This window comes from Myotis daubentonii, chromosome 1 (genome assembly GCF_963259705.1).
Source record: "Myotis daubentonii chromosome 1, mMyoDau2.1, whole genome shotgun sequence".
In the NCBI taxonomy this organism is placed as follows: domain Eukaryota; kingdom Metazoa; phylum Chordata; class Mammalia; order Chiroptera; family Vespertilionidae; genus Myotis; species Myotis daubentonii.
In genome coordinates, this window is record NC_081840.1 from 187,856,664 (window position 1) to 187,879,791 (window position 23,128).

General features: G+C 38.0%; 1 protein-coding gene across 1 annotated transcript in view; it reads left to right on the forward strand.

The window, feature by feature from the left end:
• The window catches only part of ADAMTS3 (ADAM metallopeptidase with thrombospondin type 1 motif 3), a 252,994-nt gene that overhangs the window by 199,911 nt on the left and 29,955 nt on the right, over positions 1–23,128 (forward strand). The window contains exons 6-12 of the mRNA XM_059669067.1: positions 12,669–12,752; positions 14,600–14,756; positions 15,511–15,616; positions 16,178–16,321; positions 16,953–17,085; positions 19,049–19,162; positions 22,508–22,653. Coding sequence (XP_059525050.1) covers positions 12,669–12,752; positions 14,600–14,756; positions 15,511–15,616; positions 16,178–16,321; positions 16,953–17,085; positions 19,049–19,162; positions 22,508–22,653 — 884 coding nt within the window. The remainder of the gene's footprint in view (positions 1–12,668; positions 12,753–14,599; positions 14,757–15,510; positions 15,617–16,177; positions 16,322–16,952; positions 17,086–19,048; positions 19,163–22,507; positions 22,654–23,128) is intronic.

A 23,128-nucleotide genomic window follows, 5' to 3' on the forward strand; every position in this document is an offset into this window, starting at 1 on the left:
CTTCCATCAGGATAATGAGAAAAAAGGATAGGACTAACTAGGGATGTTGGGAGGATTGAATGAGTAGATGCAAGTCGTGTGCTTTATACAGTGCTGTATGCACACACGGAAGTACACAGTCATGTTTTAGATTTCTATATGACCTAACATTTAAAAGTTTCTGTAGAGATGCTATTCTCAGCTGCATTGGTCATTGTACCCTTTGGCTGCTTTCTCCTACCATTAGCAAGACAGTCAATTATGAAAGACTCGTTAGGCCTCTACTGGTGCTCAGACTACAGAAAGCGCTTCGAGTAATGCAGCAGATATTCGATATGGTCCTTTGTCCTCACAGAACTTATCATTTAGTTGAGAAAAAAGAAATGTAAGGGAAATTTTAAAGTTTGAACAATAAAAGGCATCTATTCATAAGGTGTTTATTGCAGGTGCTACCCTGTAAATTCTATAAGACTTTAGGGAAGGCAGCTATGACAGTGGTCATCCAAGTTGTAAAGTGCTGAGAATACAGCTGGGACTTAGGGGGCAGAGGCTTTGGTTTGAGCTCTATTCACTGATTGGCTCTGGGACTTCAGACGCATCATGTACTTTCCTGGGATTTAGTTTGTGTTTTTATAAAATGTAAAGTTTTAACAAGATGTTCATTGATCGCCCTGACCGGTTTGGCTCAATGGATGGAGCGTCGGCCTGTGGACTGGAAGGTCCCAGGTTCAATTCCAGTCAAGGGCATGTACCTTGGTTGTGGGCACATCCCCAGTAGGGGATGTGCAGGAGGCAGCTGATTGATGTTTCTCTCTCATCGATGTTTCTAATTCTCTATCCCTCTCCCTTCCTCTCTGTAAAAAATCAATAAAGTATATTAAAAAAAAAGATGTTCATTGATCATTTAATTCATCAGAAAATATGGAGATAAGCTGGGTCTTTAGGGATTTGTTTACCTGTTGTTTCTTTATTTTGCTTTGTTGTTGTTGTTTTGAAGGGCACATAAATATTGAAAAGAAAGTAGAAGTGGATATAGTATATCAGACAGTTCATTTAGGTGTCAGAGAATAAACAGAATGCTTCATTTTAGGTTTTATAACCATCAAAAGAACTTTCATTTTTTAAGTTCATTAGAAAGGTTAGATAATAGATTGAGTCTCTGTCTCAAAAATAAACAACAAACATACAAATTATTCTAAACTTAATAGAGCATCAAAGAATGGAACTGAACACAAGAAAATGATTCTTTAAAACATTATTTCATTGCATTGAAGTAATTCATGTTGGTAGGAGTTTTGAGGAGATAAGGATGCTCTTTCCCTTCTCTTCTCAAGTTCATAACCAACTAAAAGATGGACATGGTGAAAGACTGATGGAGACTAAATGGTCTTCTTATTGAGAGCTGAATTGCACATGACTTAAGTGTGTAGGCAGAAAGATTTTCCTGATTGCAAATCAGTGATTATCAACTGAGGGAATCTTGTCCCAGTCCCTGTGCCCCCCCCCCCGCCCCACCCCCTCCCGCCGGAACATTTGGCAGTGTTTGGAGATATTTTTGGTTTTCACAACTAGGAGGAGGTATTACTGTGGGAGAGGTTAGGGGTGCTGCTAAACATCTTACAACTCAAGAATAGCTCTACACAACACAGAATTATGAATTATCCACTTTAAAATGTCAGTGGTGCTGAGTAACACAGTCTACAACCCCCATCCCTCTCCAACTAGACAATTTCAGGTTTCCCCTGTAGGACAGGCAGAAAGCTTTAAGCATAATAGACAGAATTCCTTCCTCTCCTCCCTGAGACCCACTTGTCCTATTATGGACTGTTAGCTCCAAAACACTGAGATGAGTATGCATCCATTTCAGAAATTCACAGTCCATCTGACACTCATCCAGGTTTAGAACCCAGATGTACAGCCGACTTAAAGTAGCTCCCAATAGCCAAGTCTGAGGTATTATGAGCAAAAATAAAATGATTATAAAGGATTATGATACATGCAGTAAAAGAAATATTTGTGAGTTACTACTGAGACAAATGAATAATGGAGTATGTAAGTAAACAGGGGACAATTCTTCCTTACACCAGAATTCCAGTTCATAAACGTAGCAGGAATGATAGACTTTAGGATATTGTTAATTGGCAAGAACTAAAGCAATAGTTGTTGCAGTTAAGTATCAATGAATGATAAATTAGTGGGTGAAAATATAATGTGAAACAGGGTATTTACATAGCCTCAAAGTATCTCCCCACTAAGGATTTATTAATCATATAGGGAACACTACGAACTTCATATCGCCAAAGCCTGACAGCACCTTAACCTGGGGGAGGGGGCCGTGTCAGGTCATAGGAGTTGGAATTCAATTTTATGTGAATTAAGGGAAAGCCATTGGAGGCCTCTTTCTGTGTTGAGAAGAATGGACTGGAGAGGTTCAGACAAGCCAGCAGAAGGTTAACTGTAGGTGTGTAGGGAAGAGACGATGGTGTATTGGACAGTGGTGATTGCAATAGCAAGGGAGTATTTGTGTAGAATCAATAGAATTTCCCAGCGGATCAGACAGGGGGCTGAGGGAAAGGGAGGAATCCATCATGGCTTACACTTGTCTGGCTTGAACACTGATGGAAGATGTTGTTATTTTCATGGATGGAGTGATCTATGACAGCAACAACAAGAAGGACAGTATGGAATGAAGATTAGTAATGAAATCTTTAAAGGTGTTAAAAATCACCTAGTTTCAGTTCAAGGTTCAAAGAAGGATTTAATGTTGTTAAGGATGAAGGCTTAAACTACCACCACCTAGCAGTTAGCCGTTGCTCTCTGCCTGGTCCTGTGCTAGTACTTAGATGAATTATGCACTAATCCTCAACCCTGGCATATGTTCATTTTGGGTCCCAGTTTATAAATGAGGAGCCTGAGATTTAGAGAAGTTAGGCAGCTTTCCCAGAGGCAGACAGCTAATAGGTGGCTCGGCCAAGACTTGAGCCCACATCCCTGTGCCTTCAGAGCCTAGTGCTCGTCCTCCCGAAGCTTTACTGCCTCTTGTATACCCCTTGCCCGATAAAACTCTCATGCCTTTCCTTTTACTGCGTCTTATGAGAATACCACTCAATTCATAGAAATGAGAATTCCGTTACATGCGTGACTGTATCAAATCAGCAAGCAATCCCGTTTAAGATTTTAACAGGGTGATGAAGCAGATTTTGTGGGTAAGTGGGTGGGTTGTTTTCTTTTAATGTGCCAGATGGTCTCTGCCACCAGCACTTCCTGTCTGTGGCAGGTATCCTTGTCCTTTGCTAAGATCTGTGAAGTGATCTGGGTCTATTGCGCCTATTAAAATTTCCAGTGCCCTGCAGATAACTGAGTCTATGCCTTAATGTCCGGATTTACCAAGTGGAAAGAAAACAATGAATTGAAAAGAATGCTTCCTACTATGAAAAACTATCTTGTACTTCTAAGTACTCATTAATAATTAAGAGATAATTCATTAGTTCTTTTTTATATTGAAATTGGCTATGTAAGATGGGTAATGAACTAATAATAATACTTCATGACAGGCTTTACTGCCTAATATTTTTTTAAAACTATGCAGAAGTACTCTGGCAATAACCAAGCATCAGTGGATTTATTCAAGAGTTAGTAAATATGTGTGGTTACTGGTTACTTAGTGATGATTACATCTGAACACTTTCCTAACTAATGTTTCTGAAAATGATCAGTGTGACTGCAAGGAAGAGTTATCAAGGAAGTAGTTGTGTTTAGGCAACCAAAGCAAATTATGTAGCAATTTTCTATTTGGGGTCATTATTGTTCAGTCATTTCTTACATTTGAATTCATACTTTCCTGTTGTCATTTATTCATCTGGCTTATAAACCCTCTCACAAACCAAGTCCTGTTAGACTCTGGAGAGGCCAAAATTAATAATTCAGTATTTAGTGCCTTTCTACAAAGAACTAATTCTATCAGGTGAAATAAACAAATTAGCAAATAATAATAAAATGTAATAGTTTCTTCAAAAGATTCAGCCACAAAGTAAACATGAACTGAAAAGGAGGGGACAGGGTTTGGCAAATAATGCCAGAGGCAGAGGAAGTCTTCACAGAGGGTATGTCATTTGAGTTGAACTATAGGGGATGAATTGTCATTTTCCTGCTAGAAAAAGGAGTCTTGGAAGATGGGGGATAGATTATAAAAAGATGCTACACGTGGTCGTTTTTGGACCCACTGGAATTTGGTCGGTAGGTGAAATTGAAGGGTATTTAGGAAGATGGTGGAGATGAGGCTGGACAGAGCACCTTTAGAAAAACATGTGCCACTCTAAGGAGTTTGAATTGCACTCTGCTAAGGAAGAGTCAGAAAGTGTTTCAAAGAAGATCAGCCACATGATCAGTCTATGTTTTAGAAAGAGAGTTCTGGATGCATTAGAGTGATTTGGAGGAAGAAACTCTGTTAGACACCGTGCTATGAGCATAGACACATAGAATGTATGTGCCAGAATTAGGAGAGAGACCACATTCTGTCTGGCTCCAAACTCCCTGTGGTTTACAATACCCCTCCCTGCCTCAGAAAGCTCTCTTCATTTCCCCAGTGTGGGTTGAGCAGCCCAGGTCACAGAGTCAGGTTGGAGTTATAAGCACAAGTCAGTTCAGCCACCCTTTCTATAAACATGCACACTTTCCCTGGAAAATCCTGGACCCGTCTTTCTAGAGCGAGTCCCCACATCACAGGTTACGTTAGCATAGCAGGCCGTGCGCAGTGTTTCTGCCTCAGAGGGCTCTTTGATTTTTACTGGAGCATCTCAGTTTCCTCTGTCCCCTTTGATTCTGCAGCCCCAGCTTCTTGCCTGACATTCACCCACTTTTCCTCTTTTATGCTACAAGTAATCAGGCTGAACTTATCCTTCCCAAATTTATTTCATCCTTTATTTCTCCCAGGGTCCTGAAGTACAGAAAAGCTTTCTAGCTTGCTAAGGAAATCGTTTTTCTCATTCTTGTGAAAAAGGGAATTGGCTCTCCCTGAGCTTTGGCTATGTCTCCACTGTTCCAAAGGCCCAAAGAGTACGTAAGGCCTTGTGGCTGAATTGCCTATGCTTGGTCCACCCAAAGCACCCTTGATGCTTAAAAGACATAAAGGCATAATTAATATAAAAGGACAGACTTTTGAAAACAATCACCTAACCATTATAATCTGCCCTTCTGGAAGACCGCTGAAATGGGCCCGAACTACCCAAATACAGACAGTTGCAAAAGTTTTCACAGGTTCTTGCAGTGGTCCAACTGATTTGGGTGGACACTAGGCTGCTGGATGTGGAGGTGGACAGGAAGGGTAGGCTTAAGAGATGTCCACAGGGCTTAATAATACATCAATGCAATACCTGAAAAAGAGGAAGAAGTCAAGGATGATTTAGTCTTTCAATGTGATAGAATATTTAGAAAAGACTAGATTTTAGGGAGAAGGCAAGTCACTTTGAGATATTTAGATCTACTTCCAAATAGATAGATGTTACGAGAGTTGAACAGATGGCTCCGGAGCATGATACTTAGATATGGAAGCATTTGGAACTCATCAGCCTATAGGTAGTGGTTGAAGAAACAGCAGTGGATGAAACACTGAAGGGGGAATATGCGAGAAGAGAAGAGAATCAGAGACAATGAGACACTGACATATGTGGACCAGGCAGAAAATGGTTGGCTAATATTGCTAAAAAAAAAAAAAAAGTAAATAAAAATAAACCCAATAATATCATTGAAGGACATAGTGGTGAACAGTACTAAATACTGCAAAACAATGTATGTGGGTTATTTTTTATGGTGGAGAAAAAGTGAGAATATTAATAAGAGAAGAGAAGGAACACCAAGAAAGGGAGAGATTGAATAAGGGAAGCAGAGTTCAACTTTTAGAGCAAATGTCTTTAGGGCAGTTGGAAGAAGCCTTAGAAGAAGGTAGAGACTTAGCATTTTCACTGTGCCACAACGAGAAAGATAGCATGGGAGCGGTCAAGAGCAGGGAGTGACATCACGTGGATTTATTGGAATCTGGGCCGTGCTAATTATTTGGGAAACATCACAGAACTTCCATGGGCTCAGTCTCTGAAGCCGTGACCAGGAGGTCTCCGCAGGGCTCTGCGCTTTCTGTGTAGGCTGAGAATGGGCACTTGCTCTTCCCTTTGCCTCAGTTGCTCATTCTCAAATGGGCACAGACCATCTCTTTCCTGTCCACAGCTCTCCCTGCTTTGACTGCCCAGACTCAGGTCCCTTCTGCCTCAACCTCTTGTCCTTTACCTCATCAATTGGATTTATTTTCTTTATAGCACCCTTTTCTATCATTTTTTGACTGCATGCCTTTTTGTATTCATTTTTTCCCATGCTCAGAGCCTATTTTTCCTATTACAGTATAGTCAGAATAAAACAGATTCAAACTCATATACTGTTCCATTCCCCATCCTTAGAACAATTGTGTATGTGGAACCTGTTCAGTAAATATTTGATTAGATTATTCTTAAAAATTAGTCTGAGATTGGGGGTGAGGGAAGAAGAGTTGGCAGGGTGAGAAACCTACTTTGAGTAAAAGGACTATAGATTAAGGGACTGACAGACGAAGTAAGTATGTTTGAAACTTTTAGCTCCACAAGAGATGGTTGTGGAGAGAGTTATATTTTCCCCCAGTCCATTTCAGAATTCTTTTATTTTTACAGCCAAAATCACCTAGGCTATCTTATTACTTGTTTGCCTTCAATTAACCAAGCCTTTTTCTTTTATATATATATATATATCCCATTTATTTGTTTCTGTGTGAATAAGAATACTAATAGTGGCTAACAGTTTTTGTTTTTGTGTTTGCAAGGGCCAAGCACCATTAAGTGCTATACATATATGAGTTCATTTGTTCTTCTCAATAATCTTATAAGGATAGTACTATAATTATCCCATTTTACAGATGGGAAAACTGAGGCATAGAAACAAGTAACATGCCCAAAGTCACACAGCTAAGATCAAACCCAGGCAATATGGCTGGAGAGCCCATGCTCTTAACCACTAATCTATACCGCCTCTCAAGACCTAATCCACTCATCTGCAAGAAAAATGAATGTTGTTTTGGTGAAGCTAGACAAAGCTGTTCATCAGCTAGTCAGACAAAGCAGGTCAGATTGTCCTGCCAGGGAAATGTCCTGGGAGAAATTGTCGTGTCCGGGAACAAACCTGGAAGGCATTTTCTTTTCAAGGAAAGTAATACTTGATTTGATTTTACCTTTTTTCTCTCCTCACATCATTGGCAACCCCTTCCAATTTAAGGTCATCTGAAAGTTGAATTCATGTCTTGTTTACCCCTTCTTTCAGGTAATTTAATAGACTTTGGGCTCAACACTGAACACCTCACAATGAGTCTACCCATACTCCAATAGATTGGCTCACATGACAAAAGGATATTCAGGTTTTCATAGACAGACTTTGATTTGCATTATAGAGAATGTTTATGCCCAGTGCTTTCTTACAACCCAACATACTGCCTCTAACTTTCAGCCCTATCTATTCTACTCTTTCTTGGCTTTCCCCGTGATGTGCTCTAGCTCCTTTTTATTACTTTCCTGATATTTTTTGAATACCATTTTATTGATAATCAAGAAATTCTTATAGTAAATTGAATCCAATTTCTCATTTCCTTTACATTTACATTAGGGAAGGTTATGAAAAGGAAGTGAAATCTGTAAGTTCCTTCTATCAATATGATTCCTCATTAGTTTCTTAAACTCAGGGGTAGCAAATCAGTATTGATTATTCTAAAACCAGATCTTTGGTGCGTAGTGACGTACTGTGGTCTGCAGGTCTGTGGAAGTGTAGCATTATGCTGCCAGCTACTGACTGTGGAGTCAGACTGCCTAGGTATTCATCCTTTGCTCTGTCTACTAACTGTGACCTTGGGCAAGTTGCTGAAGTGCTCTGGGCCTCAATTTCCTCCCTTTTTGTGGGGAGGAGGGATGCTCAATTTCTTTAGATTTTAAATGGGGATATCTCCAAAGTTGTTGCAAAGATTACTTGAATTAATATAAGTATTTAGAACTGTGTGTAGAACCTGGAAAACTCTGTAATATTACAAGTAGCTGTTGTTTTGTTTGTTGTTGCTGTTGTTACTTAGGGAAAAAATTTATTTCCTTTTCATTATAAGAATTGTAATGCTTTCTAACAAGATTTATTTTATTTCATTTAAATGGTTAATTCAGTATGATATACTTTTAATTTTTCTGTTTATAATTTATTGATTGTTAAAATTTGTGATTAATTTATAGCCAAGTCAGAGGAATTATTTTATGCTTCTTAAAATGTTTTAATCAGATGACACTGAAAAACAACCTAAATAAAGATGTCGTAAATCATTTTTCTTTGCTGTCAAGAGCCAAATGAGTAAAGTACTCAAAATTCAATGTTTTCCTTGGGTTAGAATATTTTTAAATACTTATTTAATTATAAGAAAGAAGTTATTTTATTTATTTGTAAATATAGGAAAAGGCGGACACACCCACTGTATGTAAGTACATTCAGGTGTATTAAGTGGCCTCCTTTACCCCCTCTAAAATGTACATACTGCCCTCTGCTGGAGAGAACTTTTGTGCAACATTTAGATGGAAAAAAATTAGTGTCAGTTTTTGTTTGTTTTTTGATTAAGTTAAACTATATCTTTCATTCAATTAAACACATTGAAAGTATGAGTCTTCACGTCTCTTTCAGGGAAAACTAAGATGGGGGTGGTTGTTTTTTTAGCTCTTTTCAGGTAGATTATGAAAATACGTCCACAAACCTTTAAAGCTTTTTGCAAGGATAGGTGGAGAAGTGCTACAGTACTTTATATTATGCGGAGGGCAGTTGTGTGGCATTTTTCTTGACTGAAACAACTGTGTAATGTAGGCAGAGCAAGTTCAATTATACTTTGCCAACTAGAAAATAGAGGATCAGAGAGGTTAAATGAGTAACTGAGGTTACTCGGTTTATCAGTGGCATAGCTGGGACGAAATCACAGGCCTTTGAATAGCTAATCCAAAGTGCTAACTATTTCTCCAACTCTTATCATATTCACTATGTCTCAGAGTATAAAAACATTGCATCCTATTACTGATAAGGCTTGGAAAGATGAAAAGCAGTCAAATTATTAAGTTCACTTTAAAAGTAAATAAGGTACAGGAAGCAGCAACTTTTTAAACCTGGAAAGGCACAATATTAAGTGGTATCCAGCACCTTGTACAATGCAGACACCTACTAGTTGTTGATTTGCCACACTGAAAGAATACTTTCTTCTATGTATACATATACTGACTTATATGCTACCCATCAAGTTTAGGTCTACCCTGTGACAGTTTCATGAATGTCTGCTGACTCAGAATACTCCATAACTAATTTTGGTTCTATCAGAACCCCATTACCTAATTGGCTTAGTGTAACTTATAAATAAACAAAACAAAACATTGACTCTTGTTAAATAACATTTTTCTTTTGGCGAATGGTAAATTTTTAAAAGTGTCCCTTTATTCCATCATTTTATGTTACGTAAATGTAATATTTCCATGAAATATATTTGTCTAATATTGCCATTGACATGAATTTTGTCCATTATAGTTTCTTGGCACTGTAATGATTTTAAAATTCACCAAATACAAAGGTATCTACTAAATTAGGGGGGAATAGATGCGCATCATACTAACTCATCTTTCACAAGTTACTTGCCATTATTACCAACGTTTGTTAATTGTATGATCCTAGGATTTTCTGGTGTAGATTTTTCCTGTAACATTTTAAAGTTCGGTTGTCACTGCTATTCTGCAATGGCTGTAAGTTCCTCCCTCCCTTCCATTACCTCTGCTCCAGAAATTGATTCACTTTTTTAAACCTAGCTACTTTTCTTTAGTTTTCATTTGTGTTCTCCAATTTTTGTTCACACTTTAAAAAGTACTGGTAATGCATATTTTATAATGTATTTACTAACATTGCTTTCTTTTTTTTCTAACATTGCTTTCAACCTTTTCGTTTTTCACATTGAAAGTTACAAGGAGCTAAGTACGTGTTGAGTGAGGCCATGTTGCTAATTCGAAACAGATGCCTTACAGAAAGTCTCTGGAAATATCTGAGAGTCTTGGGATGGATTTTGTTGGCCTATAACATTAGAAATTCCTTATTAGGTAATTAATCCAGAAGAAGAGGGGACATTCGGTTTTCAATTAGTCAGTAGGAGGTGTGGAACGAGATGAGAGAATCTGCCCATGACCAAAAAAGGTCTTAAGAAACCAGCATTTTGTCCAGCATTCAGTTTTTCCTTATATTTACCTCAAATCTACCCTGTAATAGTGTTAACTCATGGTTTTTTTTTCTATTTATTGTATAGATATACAGGATATAATGAACCCCTTTTCCATATGGCTGCTATTAAGTCTTCTCTAGGGATTTCTTTTCTTCTACTTACACTTGAATGTCACTCTCTTCCTCTCACTGAAATTTCTTTGAGCAATTTGTTTGCATGAGTCAAATATTTTCATTCTTGCCTAACACTGTGAGATAGTGTTCTTGTGTCCTTTTTAAGTTTATTTTTTATTTTTGTTGTTGACAGTATTACAAATGTCTCCCACTTTGCCCACCTCCCCGCCCCACCCCAGGTCTCCTCCCTGCTGGTGTCCTTTTGATCAAAGCTCAGAAAGTTGAAGAACACACGCAATGTGGGGTTGAACCAGTATGTCAGCTGAGACCGTTAGTGTTTGGCATCAGGCTCTTAGCCACTGTGTCTCCCCCGCCATTCTTTATGTGACACATTCTTCAGGTCTCTTGCTCTTTGCTCTTCTCCAGGTACATTTGTTGTTTGTCGCTACCTCTTGTATAACAACACAGACAAAAGGAGCTCAGTACTTCAGGGGTTCTCTGGCCTTCAGCAGGACAGCTTGGGGATGAGCTACCTACATGCACACCTGATAGCAGGTTTTCTTTTTCACTCTGTGGCTTATCTTGAACAGGTATTAAATCTGGTCTTTCCATTCTATGTTTGTGTGTGTGTTTGTAAATGAATGTGCACATATGCATGCATTCTTCCACTTAAAAGGATTCTATATCTTTTTTTGTTGTTAAACTACATTTTGTCATCGTTAGTATGTACTAGCTTTGTGAGATCTTTTTCCTCTGTTTTAGGTATTCTCTTTTTTTTTCCACCAGGTATACATTCAGTAAGTATGCTTTTAGTTCACATTGAAGGCTTTGGTTTTTTAAGGTGTTCTATGCAGTCCCATTTGATTCTTGAAACATTTCATTTGAGATTTCTTGATCTATATCTTGGTGACTGTGGCATTTCACAATTTTATGATTCATGAGTTTCTTTTTTTTTTTTTTTAGAATGTTCTACCATTTTTGAGTTATATTTCTTTTTAAAACCTCTTTCTCTGAGATTTTTAAAATTTGTAACCTATTTTTTTCTCTGTAGGTTTTTAATTTTCCATGCTTACTGTCCAAACCTCCTGGATCTCAAGTGGAACTGCAGTTGGTTTTCCATCCCCCTTTTAGTTATTACAGCTAACTTTGTAATCTAGTTGGATAGCCTCACCTTTTCCCATTCCTGCTGGCATCTCTGAACTTATGAAGTGTTCCTCATCACACTAATTTTCACTAGATTCCACAGAAAATACAGAGACAGTCCACTTTGGATTCATATCTGCCAATAACTTTCCGTTTTTGTATGTCAGTTAAAATCTACAGGTTTCATCTTCCTCATTTGTATAAAATTATCCTGGACCCTGGCCCATTTTGCTCAGTGGATAGAGTGTCGGCCTGCAGACTGAAGGGTCCCGGGTTCGATTCCTGTCAAGGGCATGTACCTTGGTTGCGGGCACATCCCCAGTAGTGCAGGAGGCAACTGATCAATGTTTCTCTCTCATGGATGTTTCTAACTCTCTATCTCTCTCCCGTCCTCTCTGTAAAAAATCAATAAAATATATATATTTAAAAAAATAAAAATAAATAAAAAAAAATTATCTTGGATTATGACCTCTGAAGTTGCTTAAATCCTAATATCTATGATTTTACAGTACACCCAATCACTTTTAGAAATTTCAATGTAACTTTAAATAGTAAATAAAAGCAGGTACTCAACTTTGCTTTTCTGAGTTCTATCCAGGCCTGACATGCACTCATCCAATATGCACTCACACAATCACATTAGTAATTCAAATATGGAAGAACTTCTATTCTGTTGGACTTCTAAATAATCATTGCCTAGTTGCCGCATTCCTCTGGGGGAGGGGCATTGAGAGACTCCCATCCCTGAACACTGGCTCTACTTCCATGGGCTCTTTCAACCAGACACACCACCCCAGCTGCCACAGCTAGCAGAGGCTTCACCAGAGTCACCCCGTGGTTGCTTTTGGTAAATGTTATATGTGGATGATAGCACATGTTGACTAACTACAGTAGTTTAACGAGGCCCTTTTAAAGCGTGTTCTCTATGTTCATGATATTTCAGAGTATGCAAACTCAGTAATTCACATACTAACAATTATTCCAGAGCTAAACGTGATCTCATCTCAGAGTTCAGTTTAAACTAGTACATTTTTTAAAAAAGTGATTTGACTTCAGTACTTGTAATTACATGGCTGATCCCTTAATTATTACGCATTTGGCAAAGTCCTCTGTGTTCCCTTTCTTTTACTAATTATCTGCTTTGTTTCTAGGTGAATGAAATTTACCATGATGAGTCCCTCGGAGTACATATAAATGTGGTCCTGGTGCGCATGATCATGCTGGGTTATGCAAAGGTAAGTGTCTTAAAATATGTGAACGATAACGTTAAGGACGGGGTTAGCAAATAGAAGATTAAGCTGTTGAAGCTACAGCCAGCAGATGGCATAGATAAGTCTCGTGCAAACCTCAGTTGCACTGAACTGATGAAGAAAAACAGCCACAGTGAGTAGAGATCTCCAAATTTGAGCAGATAATGAATGATTTGTGTGCTGGTACTATTCCCTTGGTTTACCTCTGTAATAGAGTAGTAGATAGTTATCCTGGCATCAAGCATAACAATATGGATGAAAAAAATGGATACCATTGTGAGGAAAGAGAATATCTTAGTCTTATCATTATTATAAAATTTGATTCATCTTTTTCTTTCAAAACATATATTGATTGTCAGATGCGTTCTAGGTGCTTCAGATATATCAGTGAAGAAAAATGACAAAGATCCTTCCCTCACTTGATTTGTTTAAAAAAAAGTAAAGCACATAGTGAATATTTTAATTTAAAAGAGTTTTATAGTTCTTTTGAAAATTAAAATTTAGATCAAAATGCACATAGTAGGCATTTCATGGGATGTAACTAACTATAGTTGACTTTAAGATGGCACTAGATGTGTCCCTGTCCTTGGAAATAATGCAAAGGATGAAATGGTTTCTCCCTTTGGGGAGAAAATATAGGGAAAGTGATGACTTGGCAATTTTCTTGATGTTTAAAATTATATCCCCCTCCCATAATTAAATTCTTCTGATTATGAAATACTAATGAAATTATATAGTTAACAAATAGAAAAAAAATCCATGTGCTTGCATTTCATCATGTATTTAACACCCACTTATCGTTTTCCAATAAGAGGGTGTCATTGATCTTCCGTTTCTCCCATAAACCCGACGGACTTTGCATTGATGTCACTGAAGCCAAGTCAACGCCAGGGGGAGATGTTAACAGCCTTCATTGGTTGTTACATTATTTTCTTGGGGAAGTTTGCGATCAGCATGTAACAAACCAAGCTAATTTTGTAAAGAATGTAAACACTGATAATAACATTTGCTGAAATATAATAAAACTCTCAGGCTGTCAGCCAAACAGGGACTAATTAATTTGGGGTTGCAAGTTCAATTTCTCATTCCAGCAGAGCTACTCTGGGAAGTGTGGCTCCTGGTTCTTGAAGGATGGTCCCTTTCCCCCTGAACTTTTAACTCCTGACCATAATGTGACAGTAGCAACATTCCAAGGAACTCCAATCCATCTATTGGAACTACAAGATAAGTCTACACCCCTACCTCTCTTCACTGCTGTGAGCTTAAAAAGGAGAGTTGTTTTTCACAGTGTGAGGTTTATAGAATTTGACCACTCCCCATTAACTAAGATTTAACCAGCTTCGCCAGCTCATTGAAGAACTTATATTCTCCCCATATGTTGATTAATTCTGGAGCCCCCACAAAAATCTTAACTAAAGATCTTTCACTTTAACAGCTCTGGATAAAAGTCTCATGCCAGAATCTTTCCTCTATTTTTATTTGAAATACCTGTGAAACTAAAAATCTAAGTTGAATTAGGAAATATTTAGATTACTAGAGTTCTTAACCCCATGACTAACATTGAGTTGCCTCACAATAGCAAATCTCAGTATCGCATGTTGCCATATATGGTGTCAGTCACCTTTCACACAGGTAGTATTGATTATCGTGAAGAGCTCCTTCATGGGCATTTAAAATTCCCAAACTAAAGTAGGTATCTAAATAGCTCCCAAATAATATTATCGAACATTTATTTAAATGCTGTAGTCCCAAATGTTAACTTCAGCTAAAGTTATTAAAAGAAGCCTTTGGGCAAATGTTATGTATGTCTTCAACATATTATTCCCTCTCAGTCCATCAGCCTCATAGAAAGGGGAAATCCATCCAGAAGCTTGGAGAATGTGTGTCGCTGGGCTTGCCAACAACAAAAATCTGATCCCAACCACTCTGAACACCATGATCATGCAATTTTCTTAACCAGGCAAGACTTTGGACCTGCTGGAATGCAAGGTATTTCCATTCAGATGTAGAAGAAACACTCAAGGGCATGACTTTTCCAAAGTAATCTTAAATCAGGGAGTCTGTTCAAATGTTCATTTTATATCTCTCCCTCCATCTACTTTCCACCACGCATCAGCCAAGCGTACATTTTCTTTCTGTTGCTTCCAGTGACTCCTGTGGAATTCACCATATTAAATGCCACTTAGGTTCCATAATAAATTATACTTGCCTTTAACATGATGATTGTGCATTTGAGGTATGGAGGAGAGGCTGTAAAATGCAGTGTGATCTCCGCTAAGCATTGTTATGGGAAAAGAGATGCCATGAGAAGTGACTGCTGCCAGAGAGCTCTCTCCCGAAGTCAGCTTACACTGAGCTAATAAATTCTGGGGTAGGCTTTGGAAAAAGAAGACCGACGATTTTCTTTTCAATGTTGAAATTCCTGGCTCCCTTCGTTGGTACCATGATATGAAGGACCATTCACTAAAACAGAAAGACAACACTTAGTTGGTGGGCAGAACAGAATGGCAATCCCAGGCAGTTCCTTCCCTTAGAAAAGGAGAAAATGCAGACCCAGTGAATCTTTTCAAAGACCATTACCTGTCCCTTTCCCAAGAGAACATGGCACAATGCTAGCGGGGAAATAATACTGCCTCTGTTTCCTAAAAAGCTTTTTTATATTTTTTCTAGGCAAAGGTCCAGTAGTAATTCTTAATGGGTTTCCTCATAAAATGAAAATAAAAGTCATTGTTATTCTCTACAGGATATGCTCCAGTCACAGGCATGTGTCATCCAGTGAGAAGCTGTACCCTGAATCATGAGGATGGTTTTTCATCTGCTTTTGTAGTGGCCCATGAAACTGGCCATGTGTAAGTCACTGTTGACAGCTAGAAAGCCAGAAAAGGTCTTTTCTTGCCCGCTTTTCTCAGCATTGTTCGCACTGTGGGCAGAGGGCATGCCAGCATGCAACTCCCGTCCCTTGCCAAGTGTGAGGAGCTGAAACACTGGAGGGGTCATGCACTGAAACCAAATGAGCAACTCTAGCTGCAGACAACCTTGCACTTTTCATAGCCGTAAAATTAGAAAGGCATTTCTGTCCAGTTCTCTATTCCACAATGCCTGCGACTCCTCCACAATAGCCATGTTCACTTAAAAAATACATATTTCCCTATACAGTAAGCCCTCAGTTAACATCGTCGATAGATTCTGCAACTTGAAGCAGAATGACTCATAATGAAACCAGTTTTGCCATAGGCCAATTGATACAATCCAGAGTTACGTTCCTTCGGCATCTCATCAACATTATAAGGAAAGGACATCACACAGAATGACATAATTGAGGACCTACTGTATTTATTTTTAAAACAGAAAATAAGCAGAAGCCCTGGCCCCTGTGATTCTTACCAACGAGATCTCACTTTGTGTTCTAGGCTGGGAATGGAGCATGATGGACAAGGCAATAGGTGCGGCGATGAGACTGCTATGGGAAGCGTCATGGCTCCGTTGGTGCAAGCGGCGTTTCATCGTTACCACTGGTCCCGATGCAGTGGCCAAGAATTGAAAAGATACATCCAGTGCGTCCCTTTCTGCATGTCCTGAGAGCATTTATACTGTGGCAGAAATACAGACGGGAAACTGACTCTTAGGTTCTTCTTCCTAATAAAACTGCCAGTGAATGAAAACTGTTGTTCACAGTAAACATTTTCTTATAACTCAGAGCTGTTGGCACAGTGATCCCATAATATGATCACAATATTTTAAGCCATAAGCCTGGAATTTAAGTGATATTTAACTATGATTTTTGTTTTTAGTAAATTCTTTATGGAATCTTTGACGAATGGTCAGATTTGAGTTGAGGATGAGGAGGAGATGGTCTTGCGATGCCTTCATAATACCACCTACATCCTGTAGCAAAGGTGTCAGAATCTGTTCTGCCACACTCTGCAGGAGCTCCAGGACACAAAAAAGGCTGTCACGGTTATGCCGCATCCCTGAGTCGTGTTTGACTCCTCTTCCTGGGATGAATAAGGGTGAAGGGTCTTGTTAATAAATGGAACTAAAACCAAAAACCTTTAAAGATAAGCTTTTGTGGCCTTGCTCTGATCTAATGAAATTCTAGAGTATGTAACCTACGGATAGTTTTTTTCATTAGGACAAGATAAAAGAATGAACATTTAACTACATGCGATGTTTTCCTTCCTACAGTTCCTATGACTGTCTCCTTGATGACCCATTTGAACATGATTGGCCCAAACTCCCAGAACTTCCTGGAATCAATTATTCTATGGATGAGCAATGTCGTTTTGACTTTGGGGTTGGTTATAAAATGTGCACTGCGGTATGTTTCTCTCAGTCAATTTAGATCTTGCATCTTGAATTCTATTTTGTGTGGCTCCTGTTTGTCGAGCTTTACAGACTCACTGGTGTGAGTATGAGAATTTCTTCCAAGGATTTTGTGTTTGCCATGTCACTACGTATTAAAGCTGAGTACTTTAAATATGCTGTCTTATTAATACTTGTGACAGGCTAGCTGGAAGTTGGTATAATTATATTTTACAGATGAAAAAGCCAAGATTTACAGAGTATAAGCAACTTGCTTAAATCACACATCTGGTAAACAGGGGAGCTGCATATTGAAACCAAGGTTGTCCAGCTCCAAACTTTATGCTCTGCTCTGTTGCGCCCTTGGTTTTTGTAACCTTCAGAGATGACATTTAAGCCTTAGGTAGGTTGCTTTTCATTAGCTTGTTCGCCAGGATTCCATGTAGCTGTGAGCACAGAGAAGGGCAATACTAGTTTATTCTCCTGGGAGAATCACGTGGTAGAGCGTGGAGGTCAGGACTACGTTCTTCATAGTCAGACTGATGAGTCATGAGGGCCTGGATCTGACACTAGATGTATGATTTTGAGCACCTTCTTTAATCTTTGTTTCATTTCCTCATGTGTACGATATGGATAATCATAGTATTCATCTCATAGAATTGTCAGGGTTCAATTTCATAATATAACTAAAGTGCATGGCACAATGGCAGGCACATACTAGTCAATGCTCAGTGGAATCCAGTAGAGCCAGTCTTCCATGTAGCTATTCAGATTAGAGGTATATGTCTTTAAATTTCCATGTTGAGGTGCAGTAGGTCATTATACAAATGGCTTTTCCATATGTTGGAGCAAGCTTTATGTGTTATAGCAAACAAACAAACAAACAAAGAAAACACATGTATTTAATGGTACTGAAAGAAGTTGACCTGATGTTTCAAATCTTCCATATGCTGATAGCGACAGCCAGTTAATGTCTATAAACTATACATTGCCAGCTCCTAATCATCTGCATTAATGTTTTGACATGAAAATTCTAAAGGTTAGGCTCAATATGGTGGGAATGTATAGTTTCCGCATTAAGTAATAAGGATTAGAACAAAAGAAAACCCAGGTCCAATATGAGTACTAATCAAGAAAAAGCTCTGACCAATATAATTGGTGGTGTAGGCAATTATATATGAATAAATTGGTGTTTTATATTTTAAAAAAAATCTATCTGAAGAATGGTAAGGTGTTTATAGTTAGAAGGAGAACAGATAACTAAAAGCACATACAAATATGTATGCTAATGCATACATTTAGATACTATAAGGTGGTGTTTTGGGAAAATAAAAAACAGTCTTAAGATTGAGAAAACTAAGACTCCAGTTGGGCTATGTTACTGTCTCACTTGAAACCATAGCTATAGCCTTATCTTGTAACCCATACTTCTCAGCCATGGATTGTCATGAGACTCAAATACATGGAATGTATTTTATAAACTGCATGAATGTATTGTAATAGTTTGTTACACTTGGAATATGTTATCTTACATAGAAAATTTGACAAATATTTTCTGCATTTAGTCAGCTCATTATAATGGACATTTTTATTATTTATATCTGACTTAATTCATACTTAGGGGTATTGAGAAGCTGTTTTGATAGCTTGAAAGCTAGAAAACCATTATAATAAGTTTTCATATTTAAAATGTTCATAATAATTACTATTTTAAATTCTAATATTGTCTACTTGAAAACCAGAAGATAGGGTTGGCATGTAGAAATACTGAGTCAACTAGGGACTCTCAGATAAATTGTTTATCACTATTATTTTAGAAAAGCAGAATAAAAATATTCTCAGCTTAGAAATCTTAGGCATTATTTTTTTTCTCAACATGCCACAACTTAGGCTATTGACTTGAAATTAAAACAGAAGATGTTGTTGGTGCATGTCCTGCTATCTGTATTTCATTGTGATTTTGATTCTCTCTCTTTCAGTTCCGAACCTTTGACCCATGTAAACAGCTGTGGTGTAGCCATCCTGATAACCCCTACTTTTGTAAGACTAAAAAGGGACCCCCACTTGATGGGACTGAATGTGCTGCTGGAAAAGTGAGTCTATACTATGGAGATTTAATCACCTTTCAAAGTCTGAAAAATGATGAACATAGCTGTATTTTTTCATTTTTATGAGGACCATAGCACGTGAGGTTTCATTATGGTAATGTACGAACATTATATAGTAGCTTCCAATGACCGCTCTAACAAATTACCATAAGCTCAGTGGCTTAAAAGAACAGAAATGTATTTTCTCACAGTTTCACTGTGGGCAGGACCATCCTCTCTCCAGAAGCTGTAATAGAGAGTCTGTTCTTGCCTCTTCCTCCAGTGGCTGCACCATCCCAATCTCCAACTTCTGACCACATTGCTCCCTTCTCTTCTTCTGTGTGCAAAGGTCCCTCTGCCCCTCTCTTATGAGGGTGGATACACATGGTGACACATTTAGGGCCCACCTGGATAATGCAAGATAGCCTCCCCTCAAAGTCCTTGATTTTATCACATCTTCAAAAGACTCTTTTCCAAATAAGGTAATATCTACAGATTCTAGGGCCTGAGATCTTTGGGACTATTCAACCCACTACTGATAGATTACGAAGCAGCAGCTCAGCAGACTATCTGGGACCCTGCTAATGGGATTTGATGTACTTGTTGGCTTCCCACTCCTTGTGAAACTTGTCTAGAAATAAAGTCCTGTGAATTTATCCAGAAGATTTGGCCTTGCTCCTTTGGGGAAAGATGCCCAGAGGTTTTAAATCTCAAATTGTGTAGTCAGGATTGAATGCTCAGAAACTGGCCAAGTGCCAAGCTACCCTACTCATAAGGGGAGAGATCACCCATTCCAAAACAAAGGCATCTTAAGAACTCAAGTTGAAGTGCCTTTACTAGTTTGGAAATAAGATATGGTAGTCGGGACCAAAAGCTGGCAAAGAAGATTCATAAAGCTTTTAGTTCTTTTAATGCCCTTTAAAGCTCTATTTCAAATGTGTATAAACTGTACTTGCAATGAGGTTTACAAGCATAGTAATAAATAATAATAATAATAATAATAATAATAATAATAATAATAATATAAAACCTGCCACTATTTGTGTTTAAACTTTGTTCGGCACTATGCCTAACACATTATATATGGTGTGCCACTGTGGGGAAATGTAGTATTACAAACTTTTGACTAAAAAAACAAGAGCAACAGTGAGTTGATTCATTTTTGCCTTATGAAAAAGATATCCTCCAAATAAACTCCGAACATCCAACTTCCTGAAACTCACTTGTGTTATATTCAAATTTACCAGAGTTGAGTTTTAAGAAACACTTTTATTGTGGGATAAAAAAGCAAGTCAAAATGTTGGAAGGGGAAACAACACCTTCTGAGCACATGCTGTGTGCCGGGCACTGTCAGGTACATGCCTCCATGCTATCAGGGTTCTAGCAGTTCCCACGTCATTACTTACTGGTCAGATGGTCTCATATTACTCGTTTCCAGGTTCCAGTTTTCCACATTACCTACTATGCAAATTAGGTATCATTTTTATTGGTCATGTTTGATACTTACCAATAAATGTATCATATAAAACTTCTTCAGAATGAATTATTTTTTTTCATTTCAATTTTATACTTAAGAACATACTAGTAAGTCTAAATAAATTACCCTTTGTATAGGGAACCTTATTGTTATAACTAGTGGCCTGGTGCAGGGATTCATGCACATTGAAAGGAAATTAATTAGAAGAAATATTTTAATATCGTTATTTACCCTTTATGATAGAAGTGTCAGAGATGAAAGAAAATTAGTAAAATGTATGTGAAAATAATATATAAATGATTAAAAATAAACCATCACAACATAATATAAGAACAACAAAGATGCAATATAAAAAGATCAAAAACATGACATAAAAACAACAAAAACGTGATATAAAAACAACATTGATAAAAACAATGACTGATAAATTGATTAAACTTATTCTAACACTAAGGCCAGTGTCAGAAATTGGACAAATCAATTCTTGGAATCAGAACAACCTCTCCTCTGCAGATCCTGTTAATACTTCAGCTTCCATTATGTTAGGTCACAATCTTTTGATAATAAATCTAGTACCATTACAAAGACCCCATTTACTATTAAGATTCTCAGTAGCATGATGATTGCACCTACTTTCAATTCTAATTTATGACATGGGATTCCCAAAGGAGTAACACTTTTGAGAAATTTGATGGGAAAATTTTCCTTTTTGGCATCATCCATTGAATCTAGTATTATTGTCGATTATATTGTCATCTCTGAGTCTTAATGCAATATCCGTTCCCCAGCCTTTTTCACCATGTGGGAAAAGAATAGGATATATCATTGCATCTAATATAGGGAACAGGATATTGATTTGTTTCATTTGAGTTATTATTAGGATTCTGATTATTGGGATCTGGTTTACAATGAATAAGTCCCTTTCAAAAAGAGGTCCTCCATCTTCTTTTCTGAATATGACAGCAACTTCAGTTACACAGGGATAATTATATCTATCCAGATCACTATTACAATCATATTTAATCGCCATTGTTACTTCCATGCACCACTTTCTTTCAGCTTCAGAACGTCAACAAAAACAACCAAATTCATGATCGACAATGACAGATCGAAACACACGTGCAATTGGTGCCAGTGAGAGGTTTATATGTATCGCACATGCTTGAGTCAACTTAGCCTTTCATAAATATAGAATAAACTTGCCTAATTAGACCTGCTTTCTGATGTAGCTAAACTTTTTCCAGACCAGTGAAGCACCCCAACTTCTTTTTCAGGTAATTGTCAGCAACACAGCAGTAAATATCAATACAAAGCAGATTATTATTGTAGATCACCCAGGGAGAACAAAGGGTAAAATATTTAACTGCAGCAGTGTTTGACTATATTCTGTGCAGTGAGAAAAACTGAAGTTATTTGCAAGGTCTACCATTTCTTACTTCCTTTTTAGTTGGGTCAAATTTCTGAGCTTTCTAAATCTCTGTTTTCTGGCTAATGAAAAGAAAATAGGATTCCACTGAGTCTCCTATCTACCAACTCCAGGATCAGATGAGATGAGGCTCCTAAAAATGCTTCACAGACATTTGGTTAAACTGTGAAATGTTTGCACCTGGCTATAAAGCAAGTTGTGTTCCTGGGATGAAGAAACTCCAAGGAGGCTAGTCACTAGGGAAAGGCAGCTGGGTGTTGCTATGTGATGTCATTACCCGGACACTTAGCATATTAGCCTTTTATATATATAGATTGCTTTGGGGTCATTGTAAATACATTTCCACCTGGTGGGGGTTGGAGGAATGAAGCCCTTTCATTGGTGGTTCTTATATAACAACTGTAGCATATGCATGATTTTCACAGTTGCCCTTTGTCATTTTCCTAAGTGGTGCTACAAGGGCCATTGCATGTGGAAGAATGCTAATCAACAAAAACAAGATGGCAATTGGGGGTCATGGACCAAATTTGGCTCCTGTTCCCGGACGTGTGGAACTGGGGTTCGTTTCAGAACACGCCAGTGCAACAATCCAATGTGAGTATGATCCCTGTAATTCTGTCACTTTTGTAAAGGCCAGAAAACCCTTCAATACAATGTTATTACTATTTCGTAAAGTACATGTTAAATACGGAGCATGAAAACTAAGGCTTTAAGTGGTTATTTTGGATAAATCTCCATTTATCAATTTTGTGAACTGTAGTCAGTGGTTAAGATGAGAGGCTCCAATGAAGGTGAGAGATTTTGAGGAAATTGCTGTTTAGAAATATTAAGGAGTTGAGTAGGGAAGCCCCTTGCTGTGCTCTGAGGGCCTGGGCGCCAAGGCCGCGAGACCCACTGTAAGAAGAGCAGGTGTGTCACGGAGGCAGTAGCACCAAACACATGCTCACTCACTTGGATTAGAAGGGGGATGCTTCAGGGCAGGGCAACAACAAAATAAAGATGGTAGAAGAAGGCCAAAGAACTGTTTGGGGAAAGTTATCAATTTATTCACTCAGACTAAACTGATTGA